The sequence below is a fragment of the Actinia tenebrosa genome, unplaced genomic scaffold (assembly GCF_029948245.1).
Source record: "Actinia tenebrosa isolate PJP-AT-01 unplaced genomic scaffold, QUT_ActTen_1.0 PGA_scaffold2__45_contigs__length_23673736, whole genome shotgun sequence".
Classification (NCBI taxonomy): Eukaryota; Metazoa; Cnidaria; class Anthozoa; order Actiniaria; family Actiniidae; genus Actinia; species Actinia tenebrosa.
The window spans coordinates 1535040-1555038 of record NW_028292579.1 but is presented as its reverse complement, the minus strand read 5'-3'; the positions used below and the strand labels follow the sequence as shown (position 1 = coordinate 1555038).

The 19999-nt window shown below is 36.8% G+C and overlaps 3 protein-coding genes across 3 annotated transcripts; 1 reads left to right on the top strand and 2 right to left on the bottom strand.

The window, feature by feature from the left end:
- The first annotated feature begins 12 nt into the window (after positions 1-12).
- On the top strand, positions 13-4124 carry LOC116297412 (kelch-like protein 2). The gene is made up of 2 exons (XM_031705633.2): positions 13-2061; positions 2642-4124. The coding sequence occupies exon 1, from the start codon at positions 272-274 to the stop codon at positions 2036-2038; it is 1767 nt and encodes a 588-aa protein (XP_031561493.1). The 5' UTR covers positions 13-271; the 3' UTR covers positions 2039-2061; positions 2642-4124.
- Positions 4122-10493, bottom strand: LOC116297413 (dolichol-phosphate mannosyltransferase subunit 1). The gene is made up of 9 exons (XM_031705634.2): positions 10360-10493; positions 9940-10039; positions 9447-9480; positions 8874-8950; positions 7961-7986; positions 7136-7231; positions 6150-6218; positions 5310-5424; positions 4122-4261 (listed from the first exon to the last, which is right to left on the bottom strand). The coding sequence occupies exons 1-9, from the start codon at positions 10455-10457 to the stop codon at positions 4157-4159; spliced, it is 720 nt and encodes a 239-aa protein (XP_031561494.1). The 5' UTR covers positions 10458-10493; the 3' UTR covers positions 4122-4156.
- Positions 10494-11911: 1418 nt separating this feature from the next.
- Positions 11912-16391, bottom strand: LOC116297418 (large ribosomal subunit protein eL14). Its single transcript, XM_031705637.1, has 4 exons — positions 16338-16391; positions 16138-16239; positions 13842-14090; positions 11912-12014 (listed from the first exon to the last, which is right to left on the bottom strand). Exons 1-4 carry the CDS (start codon positions 16338-16340, stop codon positions 11958-11960), a joined length of 411 nt encoding a protein of 136 aa, XP_031561497.1. The 5' UTR covers positions 16341-16391; the 3' UTR covers positions 11912-11957.
- Positions 16392-19999: the final 3608 nt, after the last annotated feature.

Here is a 19999-nt window from a genome sequence, read left to right as displayed (position 1 = left end):
ATTTCGAGAAAATGCTTTAGCCGAGATTTCAAAAGATTTTGTAATCATAGTAAGTTGTTTTCGTTGGGTAGAAATCCCTAACTAGTAATCTTTTGTACGTACGCCAAAACGACAAATAAATATTCAGTGGAAACTAGTTTCCTCTTCAGTCCACTGTATTCGAGAATAATTCGGGTATTCGTAGTAGCTTCGGAGTAGGTTCGGTGCATGCTCAACTTTAGGAAAAGGACGGAAGGAACGTAACCGAATAAGAAAGTACAAATCTTTCACAATGGGTGAAATAGTAGAAGATGTTGGGAGCAAAAAAATCGATAGAAACTTCAAGCTTACCGTATACAGTAAACTGAACGAGCTACGACAGGAAGACATTTTCTGCGACGTGTCCTTGTCGGTCGAGGATCAAATATTTCCCGCTAACAAAATTGTATTAGCTGCAGCCAGTCCCTATTTCTTTGGCCTCTTCACGAATGATTTGCTTGAAAAGACGTCAAATGTTATCAAGATAGAAGCTCTTAGTGCTAGCATGATCCAACAGGTATTACACTACATGTATACCGGCGAGGTAATCATCGAGTTTTCCAACGCTAAAGAGATCATTATGGCAGCAGATTATTTGATGATGCAGAGTTTGAAAAGTTTGGCTAGCTCTGTTCTCCTAGAAAACCTGTCATCTCACAACTGTATTGATCTCTTTGGGTTTGGGGTCAAATATTCATGCATGGATCTCGTAACGCGGGCCTCTGACTGCATGCTTGAGAAGTTTGAGAATGCTTCGTTGTCTGAATACTTTAAAGAACTGGATTTTACAGGTCTGGAGAGTTTGATCAGTGAAGATGATCTCGAAGTTGAGAGAGAAGAACACGTTTTGAATAGAGTGCTAGATTGGGTAAAATATGATATATCAGGGCGTGAGGAGTACCTACCTCAACTTCTAAGATCTATAAGATTGTTCTCGATGTCAAAGGAATCATTGACAGAATATTTGGAAGAAGAAGATTTGATTAAGGAAAATGCTCTGTGCACTAATATCTTGAAGAAGAGTTTAGATATGCATCTTTTTCCAGATTTGGCTCTAAATTCATACCAACATCCAAGGAATTGTGTTAAGAAGAATATTATAAAGGTTGCGATAGTTGTCGGTGGGCACATTGCAAGAATGAAGTCAATTCCACGCCTGGTTGCTTATGCATTACCCAATGGTGATTGGTATGAAATAGATGCAGAAATGCAAGAGGGAAGGTCGCGCCATTGTGCTGCTGTTTGCAGAGGCTCGATATTTATCTTAGGGGGAATATCATCCATTGGCATGGAAATGATTGACATACAAGACAAAACATGGAACTCATCAATCATTAAAACCCAAGTATTTTCCTCAACAAAGCATTCAGCTATCGTATCATTTCAAGAAAAGCTTTTGCTTTTTGGTGGACAGAAATTAGAATCTAACGTTAGAGATGAATTTCTAGTTCTTAATGATGTTGGGCTATATGAGCCTCAAGAACACAAATGGAAGAAGTTGACACCCATGAGTTGTCCACGCACAGCCCACTGTGCTGTTTTAGTTGATTCATTCGTGTACGTCGTTGGTGGATGTTCAGCAGATGAAGTGTATCAATCTGGAGAAAAGTATGATATAGAGAATGACCAATGGGTACCAATTGCTGCTATGAATGAGAGAAGGTGTTATGCCGCTGGAGCAAATCTTAGAGGGAAAGTCTTTATTGCTGGAGGGTATCATGCAGATGAATGGGTGGCGTACAACAGTTGCGAACTCTACGACCCTGAAACTGATCACTGGGATATTATAACAAGCATGCCAATACCAAGAGCAGCTTGTGGTGTCGCTCAGGTGGATGATGACATATTCCTATTTGGCGGCGAATGTGATGGTACACCTAATGGCAAGCTTGACAGTGTTGTACTTTACAATAAGATAGAAGACAGTTGGAAGGAGGTAACAAAGATGCCAGTATCAAGATCATGTCTCCAAGTCTGTCTTCTCAATCTACCTAAAACTGCTCTTGTTCCCCTGCAATAAAATTGTTCTGTAGCATTGCAAAGGTACTTATTAGTAATGGAATTGACACTTGCTCAATAGACCCCTTGCAGCTCATCCCAATGCAGCTCAATTAGGAGGACATAACAATAGGTTTCCAATTCTCACGAGATTGAAATTCTTTTGTGTTGTCCTCCAAATTAAGCTGCTTTGACGTCACATGCAAGGGGTCTATTCGGAGGACATAACAATAGGTTTCCAATTCTCACGAGATTGAAATTCTTTTGTTTTGTCCTCCAAATTGAGATACTTTGACGTCATCTTTATTTTTTTATTTTAATTAAGAAAATATGGGATGTCGAGGGGACAAACATTGGAAAATTCATAGACTGTTCTGCTGTCAGGGTGTCTTTTTATATAATTTTTATGCTTTTCAATGAGAAGCACATCTAAAAAGCAATCCAATTTGATGGTAGTTGGAACAATATGCGAAACACCAAGACTTCAAATTGTTTTAAAATTGAATGCCACTCTTTATGTTTCCTGTTTGCCCCTCGGCATCCCATAATTTAAGACGACTGCTGTATCAGTTAAAAGGTGTGTATTGTACAATGACATTTTAAAATTATGTTTCCCTCACGACAGGTCAAAGACCCAAATATGTTAAAGTCATCGGTGGTGGAGCTGTTTTAAAAGTATAGTAGGTTGGATGAGGTTTGACAAATACCCAAAACGTGGAGCCCTGGATTCAGAGATCTTTCATAAGTCGAACTGCTGAAAAGTAAGGGGAGTTATTGATTTAAAACATTAGATTTTATTGTGTTAGGGGTAAATTTTTACAAGAGTGATGGCCTTGAAATGGAATATCGCAGAATGTTTTTCTGAGAAAAATATCCTTGAAGAAACACGAAATTCTTAAATTATCAAAATAGTTTTGTTGTCAAGTTGTTTAATTGTTTCATCAGTGAATCAATCTCTGGTTGGTATAGTAATGACAATAGCTTACGTCACAGCAACTAGCACTACAGTATATGACCATCACAAACATTTTATGTTCATTTTTTTATTTCTTTAACAATTAAATTTTTCTATTTTTCCATTTCTCCCTTCCTTCCTTTTTTTCTTTTCCCTTTTTCCCATTTTTTAAAGTAAACTACCCTTTAATAGCATTTTTTGATTGATGCTTAATAATAGTTATATAACATTATTACTAACAGTGCTTTCCAATCACACGCAAAGTTGCACTATTCTCACTGAATAAATTATCACCAAGCAGTATAAATCAAGTCAACACAAATGGCTCATAGCATAACATCATTTGGAGCTTCGGAAAAGAGTTTTGCCCCACCCACCCACCCCTAAGTCTGGTGGCGGTGGTGTTCTCGTTTTCCCTATTCTCGTTGTTTGCCCCATCTTCGTCGTGGATCTCGCCCCATAACTTAATCATACTGCGACGTGATAATGGCTTCAGTGAGAATATATTACAATTTTCTGTCTCAACAAAATAAGATTTTCGTGGACGTCATTCAAAGTGTTTCCATGACAATATTGAAAAAAACAAAGTTTTCAAGAGCATGTGCCTATGGAATGTCCTGAAAATGCCTTGATTGACGTCCACCAAAACTGAAATTGGGAAGCCCTGTAAAGCCTTTTTCATTGTAGAGTTAATTAGACAAAGCATGTTCTATTTCACCCAGAGCAAAGATGTTCCAGACTCATTCTCAGCTCAAGGGAGAACGAGCCAAGCTGCTTTAGCATGTAGGAGAAAAGACAAAATGCAACAGCCTTATAAACTGAATTGAAATATTGACACCCATTTGGATAATTATTGTTCTGCACAGACTGGCCTCTCATGCATGTGAAAATACTTTTGTTTCCACATCACTAGTCAGTCGCTAGTCAGGCCAGAACAATAGTCATTCAAATTGGTTGCCATATTTCGATTTGGCATATAAGGCATTCATTTTTTGTAACACTGATCAAGAAAAAGATAATATAAGATCTTAGTAGATGCTTCCATTTTCTAGATATTTCTTAATTTTTTTAAAATAAAAAGAGTTCAATTAGACTAGATTATTAACTAGAATATTCTTAACTTTTTATAATAAAAAGAATTTAATTTTCTACATTCTTGGCACAGTCTTTTTTACTATAACACTACTATGTAGTTGCGAACAAGTATAACAGTCCTTTAGCAAAATGGACAATTTCACTACCGCCAAGTTTGGATTCTCCATAAACTCTGTCGACAAATGATATTGGTACCTGCAATGAAGTAATAATATCCACAAATCATTGAAAGGTAAAGAGTCCTTAAATGGACCCATTTCATTTTCCCATTTCAGACCACGTGCCATTCTCTTGAGAATATGATCCTTCGTTTGAGTTGTAACCATATTCGTGCTCTTCTCATTTGCAACCAATAAGGGTGCTTTAACTTATTAGCGCATTGGGAGGTTGGCAAAAATTGTAAGGGGTAACGTTATTTTAAGAAAGTGGTTAGGGGGGTTATCACATATTAGAGAGTTTTAGATTGACAATTTTTTCTCCCCACAAACGGCAAATGTGACCACGTTTTCAAAGTTTTCGTGTATTTTACTTTACCTTTTACAAACCTTCTCACCAAGCGCAAATACTCTTTTGTTTTTCTACTACTTGGACTTTTTTGCGATTCGTTTTCAGTAATTTAAAAGAATTTTTTACTGGTCAGCTGACGTTTCACATTTGCCGTGAATGTAAATCTAAAACTCTCTATCGAGGAAGGTTGAGAACTATTGATTTCATTGTGAACTATAATTTTAAAAGTAGCTGATGATAGGACAGGCTGTAATTGGCCTTTTCTGAGTTCGATTCAGTACAAACAACAAACAACACCATATAAGGTGTGATGTTTGTACCGAAGCTAGATCACAATGCACCATGTTCACTATCTCAAAAAATGTCTATGCCCTTGTTGTTGGATTGTCAAGGTGGGAACCCCGTGCTGACAACCTATTACTTCCAGCCAATCAGAATGCACAGTGGCGTGCGTTGCTAATGCGCCGCCTCTCACCAATGCGGCCCGAGTTCAAGTCCTGCTGATCTTAATGTCGTATGTGAGTAGAGTCGTTTGTTGGTTCTCTCCTGTGCATCGAGGGTTTTTCTCCCTCCTCAAACATCAATTTCTAAATTCTAATTCGATCTCTGGGCTTTCACTTAGTTTGGAGTCTAGCTCTGTTGTGATTGTCCCACACTGTGATACAACAGCGAAAAGCTTTGTAGATTTTTTTTATTTAGATAACAGTCATTTCACAATTAATGTTTTTGTTCATACCTCTCCAATAGTATATCCTAACTGTCTTCCTCGTACAATCATTTCCATCTGGAAGACATAACCTTTAGAAACACAAGCGTCTACTAACTTCTGCAGCACTTCTTTTTTGTATAACCTACAATAATTTATGAGAGTTTTAATAGAGGTTTTACACCATCATGTGCCGGCACCCAAAATAGAGCTTGGGCTGCCTGTGGTAAGATGGCAGAACAATAAAATCCCTTTGCTCTTGAGAATGGAATTCTCTCTTATGTAAAATGATTGTATTGTTCCTGTCATCTAACATAGCTGCCGTCACGTGATGGTGCAAAACCTTCATAGTCCAGGGGCGGCGGAAGCTAAAAATCTTTGGGGGGGGGGGGGGCACTGCAAAAATCTTTAGGGGGCACTGAAAATTATATTTAATGCTATGTGATAATGACAATGTTTCGTTTGATTGCAGACATATGTGCCGTAAAACAATGACTAACTAAGAACCAATATTTTTGGGGGGGGGCCAGGCCCCCCCAAAAAATTTGGTAAGGGGGGGGGCAAGTCCTTGGGAGTAATGTTTTTATATTTCAGACCACATGTCATTCTCTTGAGAATAAATTTTGTATGTTTGAGTTGTATCCATATTCATGTGTCTTCTCATGCACAACCATTAAACAAAGAAATGATACTCTAGGGAATGACATGTAGCCTGAAATGGAAAATCATTACCCCTAGGTGAAGAGGTCTATTGCAGCTCACGTCATCGCAATAAGTAATAATTTTATAATCAAGCTTTAAGATTTTGCAGTATGCCATCACCAATTGAAACTGATCATACCAGTCTATTACAGGTACAATAACATTTACCTGAAGCTTCCAGTTAAGTCTGAGGCTCCTGGTCGTAGAAGGACTTGGGTGAGATAGTTAGCTCCACGACTGTTGAAACAAATAAAAACAAGATCATTTGTAATGAATAAAGTGCACGAGGTCTTGTAAGGTTGCCCAGGTTGAACATCTTGCTAAGATCAGGCAAGGTCATGGCAACAAGTTCAACCTGGGTGGGTTCTATATTCTAATAGGATTATACGAACCAATTTTATTATTTTTACTTAAAGTTACAATAATAACCCATGTAAACTAAGATCAACTGTGATCGGCTGTGAAGATTATCTGCTGAAAGTAAACTCGTAAGTTTGTTTGTCTGAATTTCGCCTTTGTCTTTGTTTTTATGACGTCATGGCTGCACTGCGCTATTGTTTCTGGCTGACAGCACATGGTGGTCAGTGTTTGACCACCATTTGAAGCAGATAATGACATTCAAAAACTTTTATCAACTGAATGAAACCCAGCAATCCATAGTGCCGACTCCCCTTAGTTACTGTTGCTATGTCCCACAACCTCAACAATTTAGCTAGAATTTAAAACTCTGATCGTGGAAAATGGATTATAAATTGCATCAATTGTTTCATGTCCTTTAAAAATTAAAAAAAATTGCCTTTGTGGTAGACTTTAAAACAGATACTGTGTAGTTGTTTGTGGGACAAGATTTTAATTTCACTTATCAAACTTATTAATAATTTGTGAGGAAAACACGACAAAAATCATGACCGTGAAGATTTTTGTAAATCAGATACAGAATCGTGTTCATTTGCATAAACTTTAAGATGGATTTTCTTGGGCAGATTCACTTTTATCTTGAAAATTTTAGTGAAACACAAAGGAACTAACCTAGACGTTTGACAAGCAATCTACAGTATTCGTGTTTGTGTTGTATCCAGTATACAAACTCTCAGCTACGTATTAAGTACTAGAAAAGTACTGCTGTTTCTTTAATACTCATTCATATAGCATACCTTATTAGTTTTCTCTTTAAGTCCCATCCAAATACACCTCCGTCACCACTGTATCTTGTACCAGATACAATATCGTAATCTTTTTCTGCTTGTTTCCTAAAAATGCATTCAAGAAAAGTGGCATGCAGCAAAACCTTCAGCCAATCTTCCTTAAAATAGCTGTACATCTGACTGACTAGAGCGAAGTCACTAAACCCGTGCAATAGATATTAGACTAATACACATTAGGAGACCCTAATTCCATTGTTTTCTTTTGTGTCTATTTGACTAGAGTGAAGTCATTATACCTGTGCAGTAGATATTAGACTAATACACATTAGTAGACCCTAATGCCATTGTTTTCTTTTGTGTCTATTTGACTATTACATGTTGACTAGTATGTTTTATTTCACGGGTTAAATGCCTTCACTCTATTGTTGTATATAATTAGCAAAAGTAAAACAAAGAAAACTTTGTATACGACATTTGTATGTTAAATTGGTATCATTGACCTCTACTTCCAGACTCCCTTGCACACTTTTTTTTGTTCAGTTAATTAGCACCAATTGTCTTACTATTCTCATGAGGGAAAACAAATTTAAATAAGAAAAAAATTTGCAAGCATCTTGGTAGTGTTATTCGAATGACGCCATCATGCAAACGTCTTATTACGTTGACTATTCTTTCACAGACAAAAGAAAATCACTTCATATTCCCCCAGTAATACAAACGTCTATAAATTTGTCAATTTTCAACTTGTGTTCCACGGCTTAGTGCCTTATTCCTTGCTATTGTATTCCGTTACAAGCTTTATTTAACTGGAAGTGAATTACCAAGTAGATTTACCTGATAAATTCTGGTATAAACTTGGGCTGTGAATAAGAAATTTGAGAAAATATATCAGCAATCATACAAAGACCTTTCCAGAATTTACTTACTTTCAGAGAAGGCACAACAATAGAATCTTTTCACCCTTGGGAAAGGGAATTCTTTCACATGTTAATCAGATAAGACCAGATTCAATTGTTCCTGCCTCCTGTCATGCCTGCCATCACGTGATGGTACAAAGCCTCTACTTCCAAAAATACCAACATACACCTCCCTCGTCTTAGGTTCTACCTTCTGCATTAACCTATCATTTCATAATCTTAATAGGGCATAGGAGTCATCCTGTTCTTCCACTTGGATTTGTTATTGGCTTGGTATGAACAAGATAAAAACTAATAGACAATGAATATCTTCTTAACTCAGATGAATGATAGTTTAAGAACATTTAATTACTTGATTTTTTTGACTAATTACATTTTTAAATCATCATTTTTTTATCTGCCTTTGCATAATCAAGAGTCCATAACGATATTATGACCTCTTATATCAAACTACTGATTTTTTTCCCCTGTACGTTTATTTTGTTTTATGAAATTTCTAGTTGTTCAACTATGAAAACTACTGTACTATATATGATTCTTTCCATCTTAAATATTTGTAAATATTACTCATTTTCATTTTAAGGGTGTAAGAGCTTGTTTAACCTCTGAGGTTGTTCTCTTGTACCCCCCACAATATTTATAACTTATTCAATTTATGTATGTATATATTTTTTTGTGGAAATAAAAACTTTTGTAACTGTTGTTGTAAGGGCATTTCGAGTGGAATATCTGGCCCAGCCTTAACCTTCTTCCATCATCTTTTAATCAATATTGTGTGGGAAGAGTATGGAAGAAAGAGAAATTAAAAAGTTAGAACAGTAATAGCTTACGTGATGTGACAAGTCAGCATCCATTATGATGATAAAATCCCCTGTTGCATGCTTCATCCCATGGATGTATGCCGTGCCTAGATTTAACAAAATGAAAAATGAGAAAAAAGGATAGTAGAAGGAAAGGGAAAGAAAAGCTAATGGTAGGAAAGGGGAGAGAAGAAAATGAAATTAAACAAAGTCAAAAATCACACTAATATTGTTTATCATTCATTATAAAATAACAGTTCTAAATCCCACGTTCTGATTGGTTGGGAGCACGTGCTTTATGAGAGCACACAGCACGCTCGCGTAGTTTCAACATCCTTGCAATTTGTATTTTATAAAAGAAATAAAAAACTTGCTTTCTGTGCTGTGTGGAGTAATAAAGCACTCAAGAAAATTAATGTTGAGAAGCACTTCGCTATGCGTTGTGCTTCTCCTAACACTTCTCTTGTGTTCTGTTAACCCTGCGTGCTTTATAACTGCACACAGTACGCACGCATTTTATATTTCTTCATTATTATATATCATGCAGGACATTAAAGTAGGAAAACAATATGAACACCTTGAGCTAAATAAATTGAATCTTACCTAAACCTAGCTTTCTTTCTCTTGGTCTTAAAACCTGCAGATTGGATAATTCAGAAGATTTAATTTTGATAATGCAATTTTAGAACATGATATGCTTGCTAATAATGTGATTAAATTGACACTTAGAAGTGTAGGATCCTGGGGGGGTGGGTACTCCCCTATATTCGCTATACTGGGACGTGCCGCCAAACAGGGTATGGTTTTCAGCGTTTCTACTCTGGAACAGAGTATATAAAATCGTGCTCGCTCTGGAACAGGGTATATGAAATCACACTCTCTCTTCTCTGGAACAGGGTTTTCAGGGATCTTGCTCTGGAACAGGGTATGAATTTCAGGAATTTTTACTCTGGAACAGGGTCAGGGTTCAGAGGGCTCAGCGGCACATCCCTACCCTAAACGGGCAAGAGTCCCCCCCCCCCCCCCCCCCCAATGTAGGAATAATCAGGGGACTTTCATTTCCACCACATAAACATTTCTCCAATGTATGACTCACAATTTTATCACTGCCGTAAATATTCTCAAGCTGCTTGGCTGCCTCAAGGGTTCCATCAGGACTTCCATCGTCAATGACTATAATCTCAAAATCATGTCCACTATAAAAAATAAAAACACCAGCTTACATATTGAATCAAATTTTGCAATGTTTTCTTCAAATTGTCTGGTTCGTTCGTTGTTTCACAAGCAAGAAAGCTACGTTATTATCTTTACAAAACAAGATAAATTCAATTTCTTTTTGGATATGTCTTCTTTTCAGCTTCGATTATTTCTTTTCCCTGTCTTGTCCACGTAAACAACAAAGACAAATATGCACAAAGTCCAACTTTGAAGTTTGAAAACTAGGCTCAAATCTCGTTAGAACTATAAGAAATAAGAAATAAAAGGTTCCAAAGGGAAGTTAAAAGTTATTATTTACCTTTCTGTGAAAGCTTTAACAATTAACCAAACGATAAGCGGTAGATTTTCTCTCTCATTGTAAGTGGGAAGAAGCACAGAATACTTGTTGGGCGCCATCTTGGATCGATTTGACGTGGCACCGCACCACAGGGATCCCACTACCCCAACCAAGGAACTTCCTTCAGTCGCTGAAAGACTGAAACAGCCTCTGGGCTAAGTCAAGGCATGACTTACTCATAGATAGAACCCTGAAACAACCTCTGGGCTGATGTAAGTCAGTACATGGCTAACTCACAGATCAATTTGGAATTTAGCATTAGATTTTGCTGAGAGAAATGCCGAAAAAACTCCCAAATCAAGGAAAACCCAACCAAGTCTACCCAAGTGATGACGGGTCCAGGAATTGAAAAGGGGCTTGAGCCCCTTATGCCCAAAGAAGGCAAGCCCTCTTCTCTCAGGTCATTTAAGACCCAAGTATTTTCCTTCCGTTTGGAATATTATATCTTTGTTCAACAAGCCCAACTGAGGACATAACAATAGTTTTCCAATTCTCAGGAGATTGAAATTCTTTTGTTTTGTCCTCCAAATTGAGCTGCTTTGACGTCACATGCAAGAGGTCTATTTGGAGGACATAACAATAGGTTTCCAATTCTCAGGAGATTGAAATTCTTTTGTTTTGTCCTCCAAATTGAGCTGCTTTGACACATACAAGGGGTCTTTACAAATGGAAATCAAACAAAGAACAATATTTTCAAGAGATCAGTGACACATGGTCTAAAAGTATTCACCATTTTCCATACAATCAGTTCACTGGTCAAACACAAAGAGCTCAAGCGAGGCACCAAGGTACTTTCAAAGGATTATTCAAATTTGAACCTTGCAACCTGGACTGAATGCTTTGTGTTTGACCAGCGAACCAGTGTATGGAAAATGATGAATGCCAACATTAAAAGAAATATAGTATTTTTTGCATGCTCTGTTCAGTAATACAGAACTTGGAGTACCAAAAGCACTCTTTAAAATAAGAAATGAGAAGCACTCACTAGGTTTAGAAATAAGATGCTTTGTAGTTTTCAATGCTGTCCTTTTAAAGGATATATCTTTGCTAAGGTGTGAGAACATCTGCACTGTGCTCTGTTCCCCAATGCAGTACGGTTCTCAACCAATCAGAGCATGCATGATATGCATAAGTTATTCATCTAGTTCAGAAAAGTTGTTGATCAGAGATCTGAAATCTTGCAATTTTGCAACAAACCGATTAACAGCTTACAACCCATAATAGACCTTATTCTTCTTGGTGTAATGTTTTCCCATTTCACACCATGTCATTCCCTAGGGTATCATTTTTTTGTTTAACGGTTGTGCACGAGAAGACACCTGAATGTGGATACAACTCAAACAAAGAATCTTATTCTCAAGAGAATGACACATGGTCTGAAATGGGGAAACATTGCACCAAAAAAATTTAGGTGTATTCATTTTGGTTTTAATTTTCAGATCTCCAACCAACAATTTTTTGAAATAGGTGTAAAAATATTGAGTAGGTAATGTAATAATTATTGACAATTGACTTCAGATGTAACAAATATTTTATTAGGATTCCAAAGAAGGTCACATTTAAGCACTGGCTTCTTTCTTCAACTTCTTCACTTCCGATCTAAGGATGCGGTTTTTCTGTGAGCAAATAAACAAAAAACAATTATTTTCCAATTGCTTATGGTAGTAATTCATGCTGTCCTATTTTGTCGTAAATGTGCTGTTCAGAAAAAATTCTTCAATAGACCAGTTTCGAATTCCAAATTACAGCTGTGTTCCTTGATTACAGACTCATTTGCACAGGGTTAGCGTCGTATCAGTGTCTAATTATTCACAAATACCAACGGTAAAGTAAAGAATGCACAACTTCAACAATACAAACACTTTGAAACTCGACGGACCTTGACTGGGACACGTGCATATTCTGCACAAACTCAAGGCTAACCCTGTGCAAATGAGTCAGTAATCAAGAAACACAGCGGTAATTTGGAATTCGAAACAGGTCTATTGCTTAAGGTAATTCAAGCTGTCGTATTTTGTTGTGAATGTACTGTTCAGAAAATGCGATAGGAATCATGTTGTTCATAACCCAGTGCAATTCATCATGACAGTAACCTTTCATTTTGTTCTTTTAAATTAAATTAAAATACCAACAGTAAAATAAAAAATGCACAGCTTGAGCAATGCAAAGACTTTGAAAATCCACAGACCTCCAATGAAATGGATGACTAATTCCATACAAAATCAAGACTAACCCTGAGTAATTGACTGTTTTCTCAAGGTTGTGTGTGCATCCAAATTTAAGGAAGTTGACGGGCCGCGATACCAGAACACGAGTATTATAATGCATTGCTATGAAATTTTTAAGAATTTATAAAATCGATTATTCTCCTCTTTAAATATAAAACTGGCTTCTCAATTTTACTGAATTTGCGTTTTTCAGTTTTGTGGCCTGTCAACCTCGAAAAAATGGTCTATATAAGATCTGAAACTCAAGAGTTAATACAAAGCAATTCTACTTAAGCCAATTAGGAGCAAGCAAAGAATCCTACACCTGGTTACATCACATATTAATGTAGATATTATCAAGAACGATTTGATTTTTGAGGGGGAGGAAAACCGGAGAACACGGAGAAAAACCCTTGAAGCACAGGAGAGAACCAACAAACAACTCTGCTCACATACGACATTGAGATCGGCAGGACTCCAACTCAGGCCACATTGGTGAGAGGCAGTGCATTAGCAGCGCACGCCACCGGTGCTTTCCACAAAATGAGAGATTGATTGGCTGAGATTAAAATGATTGTGGTTCTGCTCTCTCCTGACTGGGTACAGTTCTCACTTTTAGTTGTCAAGATTGATTAACTTTATAAGAGTAATACTAGTTGGTGTGTGTCTGCATTCCAAGTCACAAAAACCCACAATATCATTTGAGTTACGGCCATTTTCAATCACACCTGCAGCTCTAGCAATTGTTTCTGTTGCAATGAAGAAGCTTTTGGTGGACATCAATCAAGGCGTTTCCATGACACTTTATAGGCACATGCTGTTATAGTTTTGTGTTTTCCAACAATGTTATGGAAACGCCTTGTGATTGACCTCCACCAAGATCTTCTTCATTGTGTCAGAAATAATCGCTAGAGGGCGCGTGTGATTGAGAATGGCTGTAAGGTGGAACCAAACTAATTTAGATCAAATATTGGAAAACAATTTTCTGGCTCGCTTCACAAAACTAGTGTGTCAATTTAACTGGATTTTTCATATAATGTGCTTGGATTATCTAAATTCTAATAGTGTATTTTATTTTAAGATTTTTTAAGTATTTAGCCTATGATTACTGAAAATCGAATAGTTCCATTTTTTAGTTTTTGGCTTTTTCTCCTCATCCTCAGGTACAATTACATGAAAAATAATTTGATATGGTTTTGCGAGCATTAGAAACATGAAACAGGCCAGAAAACAAACCTTTTGCTTGGCAAGCTTGAGCTTGAAGCGGTCAAAGTCAGTGAGAGTTGTCCTCTTCTTGCGCATCGTTAACTTCTTACTCCAGGCAGTGTTTTCCCACTTACCCTGGATGTCCTCTTTTTCAAATGCCTTTTTCACTGGACCACTTCTAGCTGACCTGCTGACCTTGATCTTGAAGTCAGTGAGGGAGAGGTATTTGAAGTTGATAGCTTGACGACATACACTGGTGCAAGGACCATCAACCAAAGCCTTTAAAAACAACATAAAATTAATATTAATATTATAAATATATGCTTTGTATGCTATGTGGAGTTGTAGCCCTTGAGAATTCACCTTTTCAGCGCTAGCCGTCACGTGGTATAAGTTGTGTTGGATTGTGTTACGGTCGCCAAGAAGTTCGGACATTGCTCTTGGATTTCCGTACAAATGTACTGACTTTAAATGAACTATTTACTTGGTTTGTTTAGTTAGTTCTCTAAATACAAGTAAAATATCATTTTTCTAACTTGATTGAAGCTTTTCTTGTTGCTGTTAAGAGAGCTAACTAAAGAAATCTATCTAAATTTTCTCTTTAAACTCAGTGAATTTGTATGGGAATCCAAGAACGATGTCCGAACTTTTTGGTGACTGTAACCTAATCCAACAAAGTGTTTACGACGTGACGGCTATCGCCGAAAAGTTGAATTGGCAGAACACTTGAGAAGTGTTGAGAAGCAATCTTATGTTTCATGTTTCTACGTATCTGTTTTTCCAAATCCTGTGTCTCTTATAATTGCACACATTATTTGCATACATTTTCTATTTTTGACATTAAAAACCAACCAGAACCAACATAATAAAGTCAACTTTGCATGCTAAGAGATTCCAGAATTTAAACTTTTCAAAATGAGGGATATATAAGTAGTTTTGCATGAGGAAAATTAGAACCTTCTAGTCTTGCGTTGTTCAGAATATGCAATTGGAATCATCCTTATCATAACCCAGTGCAATTCATCATGACAGCAATTATGAAGGCTATCTGTGAATTCTCATTGTTACGGCATGTCAGGTTATATAAGCGCTATAAGTCAGTACCGTATGTTTCTCACTCCTATGATAACCATTCTTATAGGAAGTCATTTCAATGTTACAGCATGTCATACCATATACGTGCTATAAATCAGTACCATATGTTTCTCACTCCTATGATAACCATTCTTATAGGAAGTCATTTCAATGTTACAGCATGTCATACCATATACGTGCTATAAATCAGTACCATATGTTTCTCACTCCTATGATAACCATTCTTATGGGAAGCCATTTCAATGTTACAGCATGTCATACCGTGTACGTGCTGTAAGTCAGTACCATAAGTTTCTCACTCATACTATGACCATTTGTATGAAGAGTCATTTCAATGTTACAGCATGTCGGACTGTGTATGTGCTACGAGTCAGTACCATATGTTTTTCACTCATACGATTACCATTCCTATGGGAAGCCATGCAAGTGTTACTTCACGTCACACCCTGTACGTGCTGTAAAGCAATGCTGTATGTTTCACAATCACATGACAACTATTATTCTTATGTGAAGCCATTTCCGTGTTACAGCAAGTTGTACTGCGTACGCACTGTAAGTCAGTACTGTATGTTTCCAACTCACAAAATAACTATTCTTATAAGAAGCCATTTCAATGTACATGCTGTAGGTATTATGTTTCCCGCCCATAAGATAACAACTCCATTGCTTTCCACTTATTTGAAACCAATAACTACAAAAAAAATTTTTTTAGTGCGTTTCCATCCAATTGAAAAATATATCGTGAAGTAAATAAAAAAGCAGTAAACATTATCTTTAAAATCAGATATTAATTATGATTCCTATAGTTTTAATAAAATTATCTTCACTTAATAATGATTTTGATTTTGAACATGAAAAATTCTGAATTTAATAAAATTTGTTTAAATTTAGAGTAAAAATGAGTACTAATATTTCAAATAAACTTTGGAACATAGCAAGACAGAGATTCTTAGAGCTTTGGAAAATAAAAATAGGTTTTTAAATATCGTTTGGCGGTAATTTTTTAGGAAAAAACGTACGAAAAACGTAAGAGAAGACGTATGTATAGCGAAGAATCTTCAATAAAACGGTACAAATTTCTTCACCATAAGCACTAACTGATACATTTAAACACATAATATTATTAGACAGTCAATTAAAGTTCAAACTACACCAAAGAAGGTTCATTTAAGTGCCAAAAATATATAAAAAAGAAGACTTAATTCATGAAAATTCGTAAAAATTTACGAACCCTGTTCTGGTCGACGACATCAACGATGACACAAAGTTTGCCTTCATCGGCTCCACAATTGATCAAGGCGACTCGGCCGACCTCTACAAAACGATTGTACACCTAAAGAACAAGTGTGCAAAATATTATTAGGATCGGAGGATTTTTTGGGGGAGAAATAAAGGCCTAAAGTCAAGTATTCTGTCTACACGTGGACCCACCATTTTGGATTGAAGGAAAGAGGAAGGTAAAGGAAGGTCCCGGATCAATGAGCCCGCTATGGATTCTGGGTAGTATACTCTCCACAGGAAGCCCAATTTCGCATACTTCGCGCTTTTGAAGGAAAATCTTCTTAAAGTCATTTAAATTTTGCTATTTCATTAAAGAGATCGTCCATAATTTGTTTTCAAACACAGATTCATTGCAGTAATACATGGACTGTCAGCGTAGCGGCAGCCAAACCTCGCCTTCACATTGCTTTCAAATTCTTTCGGTCCAACTTTCATTTCGACCACGTTGAGCTGTTCCACTGCTGTACTTGCGCCCGGGGGGGGGGGGGGGGGGGGACACTCCCCTATATTTGCTATACGGGTATGTGCCGCCCTATAGGGTATGGTTTTTCGGCTTTTGGGTCTGGGATAGGGTATCATTTTAGTCTGGGATAGGGTTAATGATTTTGTCGTTTTTGTCTGGCGAATAAGCTGCGCTTTCTGCCGACCAAAAACAATAAAAATGTTAGTAAATATTGATTGCAATCGATTGTAAAACCGTATTTTCCGTCTTTTAGTCTGGGATAGGGTGTATAATTCTTAGTTTTAGTCTGGGGTAAGGTATGTAAAATCAAAATTTTAGGTCTGGGATAGGGTCAGGGTTTTGAGGTCCTGGCGGCACACCCCTACCCAAGTTGGGGTGGTAGTACCCCCACCCCCCCGGGTACTTTCGATGGTGGATTACCGATAAAACTTTTTATTATTATATGAAACGACTTTTTTACGTACTGTAACAACAAAAATTAAAATATTTCTGATACTTTAAATATTTTAAAGGGTTTAAAAACTCTGAGTTTAACGATTATTTCATTACATGTCGAGCTTTCAACCAAATGCACATGTCAATCGACCACCCCAACCCCCCCCCCCCCCCCAACTGAGTGGACAGAGGGGGGCGGGAAGGGGGGTTGGAGATTTAACTTTAGCACTTTCCCCGGTTTGCCGGGAAAAGATTTGCCGATTAAAATTATTGAAGTTGTTGCTGTTACATGTTGTTAATCTGTGTTCGAGTAGGCGTTAAATCCCCTTATACTAATGCATTCACGCTGTTTTGAAAATGCGCGTTAAACCCTGGTTCTCGCCGCGTTGATTCCTCGCCCTGTCCAGGGGGTTGGGGAACAGAGGTTTCCATTAACTAGTCATAATGGGTCATCTTTAGCCTGAAGCGTTACTAGAAAACAAGGAAATAATACTCAAGGGAATTAAATGAAATGGAGAAACATTATCAAGAACTAGACCGGTCTAGTGGAAATATTCCATTTACAATTTAAATATCCAATCTCTTTCTTTCTACATAGTTATTTATTTATAAAAAATTACACATATATATCCTAATTTATTATCAAGTATTATGCATAAATTGAGATATCTTTGCCTTTTAACAAATACTAATTTAATATACACTTATTTCAATAAAGTTAGTCACCTGAAAAGCTATGAAGCTGAGGCCGACAAGGATTAGGGGTAGATACATTTTACACGTTCAACCGCCTGATAACTGTGGACTTGCGAATCTCTTACCGGTTACAGTCTCACCTCTTCTGAGCATCATCGAGCTGCAGTTTGTATTAAAAAAGCTTCGTATATATGTGCTTTTGTGATATGAAAAGTTTCCCATGATGCTCAGTGATCTCACCTTTCTAGGTTTTTGGTGACTAACTTTATTGAAATAAGTGTATACAACAATTTTTGGAATAATTTAACGATCAAACGTGTAATTTGTAATTTTTTATGTATATTCACGTCATATGATAGCTTTTCCTCTAATGATTTATTGTGATTTATAGTGCTACTCTGACGAAAATCGCTCAAACTCAGCTGAAACTGTGTCATACACTCAACATCAAACATTGCTACATATATTTCTTTGTATATAAATCCTTAATTTATTTTATTCTTATTAAGCCCAAAGGGTGGCTAATGTGCTTATTTCACATTACTTGTGACTATAATTTATATTTTGGGGTGTTTGGGTATTTCTTTCTCCCTTTACTACTGATATTTTGATGATAAACTACAAAGAAATGTATGGAGCGATATTCGATGTTGAGTGTATGACGTCACAGACTCCAAAAAATAATCGTAAAAATATCATAGTTTCGTCCTGAATATCGAGAAAACACTTCATACAGTGGTTATTGAAGAAATAAAAAACTTGCTTGCTGTACTGTGTGCTGTCATAAAGCACGCGGGGATTGGCAGAACACGAGAGAAGTGTTAGAAGAAGCACGACGCGTTGCTGAGTGCTTCTAGACACTTCTCTCGTGTTCTGCCAACCCCCAAGTGCTTTATGACTGCACACAGTACAGCAAGCAAGTTTTTTATCTCTTTTATAAAATACAAATTACAATAATAGATAGGAATGACGCAACGGAAAGTGAGCGCGCGTGCAATGTGCTCTCATAAAGCACGCGCTCCAAACCAATCATAACGCGACATTCATAACATTTATTTTATAATGGACCTTTAAAAAGGATTCTTAGGAAGTTTCAGCTGAATCCAAGTTTGAGCGATTTTCGTCAGAGTAGCACTTTAACATAATGTAATGTTTTTGATTTGTAAACATGAGCCTGCCCAGATTAGCTGTGCTATTTGCGGGCTCTTGTTTTCTACTACATATTGTATTAAATTTTATGAAATAAACTGTAAACTATAAACAAGGATGTGTTCAGGAGGGAAGGGACATAAGAAGTCTAGTATCCCATTCACACCAAGGCTTAAACATGTTTTAAAGTGGTTTAACTAAACACGTTTGAAAATCTATCTACGAACACTGCACAATATTTGGTGAAATAATTTATGTAAGCTATTCTTTGTCTTGCTCTGACAATATTTCAGAAAGTTTCATTATATTGTAGGTTTCTAGTTTCTCAAATTTTTTCCTAATGAAAACACAGTTTAACTAAACACGTTTAGGTGTGAATGGGGTATAGGATTTTTTGTTCCTCTTGTCATTGGTAGAAAAGGCTTGGCGGAATCGACTGGGGGCCGGTTTGGGAACTTATCGTGGCACGGGAACTGGGCAACGATTCTAGTGGGGTAGATAATAAATATTTTCAGTAACATATGAACAGAAAAATACAGCAAATAATAATATAATAAGAATAATAATATTCATTCATAAAGCGCAAATACAAATTTGTTCTAAGCGCTAGTAAAAAGGATTATTACAAACAACAAAAACAACAACAACAAAAAGTTATTTACAAAAAAAAAAAAGCTAATTTGAAGAGATAAGATCTTGCAGCTGTGAATCTCTACTGGACGCAGTAAGCAGAACAGGTTTGCAGATGAACGTTTTTTCAAATAAAAACTTGCCCCTATGGCTGGGATTAGTGGTTGGCGAGTACTTTTGTAAATACTTTCATGCGAAAGCAGGGACGTAGCCAGGAATTTGACTGAGGGAACCTGTTTTTAGAACATCGTTAAGTCTTAAGTATTTAACACGTGAATTTATTACTCTACTCTTCGCTACTCTGCTCTGCTGTACTCCATTCTGCTTTTATACTACTCTGCTCTGCTAGATACTGCAAGTAGATACCGCATAGCAGAACATAGCAGGCTGCGCAGAGTAAAGTAGTGAAGTAGTGTAACTCATAGCAGAGAAGGGCAGA

Excerpts from the sequence above, each read along its gene's own strand:
- LOC116297412 (XM_031705633.2), top strand. The coding sequence starts at position 272 with ATGGGTGAAATAGTAGAAGATGTTGGGAGCAAAAAAATCGATAGAAAC.
- LOC116297413 (XM_031705634.2), bottom strand. The coding sequence starts at position 10,457 with ATGGCGCCCAACAAGTATTCTGTGCTTCTTCCCACTTACAATGAGAGA. Across the intron at positions 5,425-6,149 it reads GACTTAACTGGAAGCTTCAG|GTTATACAAAAAAGAAGTGC; the intron begins GTAAATGTTATT and ends AAATTATTGTAG. Across the intron at positions 4,262-5,309 it reads TAGGATATACTATTGGAGAG|GTACCAATATCATTTGTCGA; the intron begins GTATGAACAAAA and ends ACTTCATTGCAG.
- LOC116297418 (XM_031705637.1), bottom strand. Across the intron at positions 14,091-16,137 it reads ATGTCGTCGACCAGAACAGG|GCTTTGGTTGATGGTCCTTG; the intron begins GTTCGTAAATTT and ends TTGTTTTTAAAG. Across the intron at positions 12,015-13,841 it reads TCAAGCTTGCCAAGCAAAAG|AAAAACCGCATCCTTAGATC; the intron begins GTTTGTTTTCTG and ends ATTTGCTCACAG.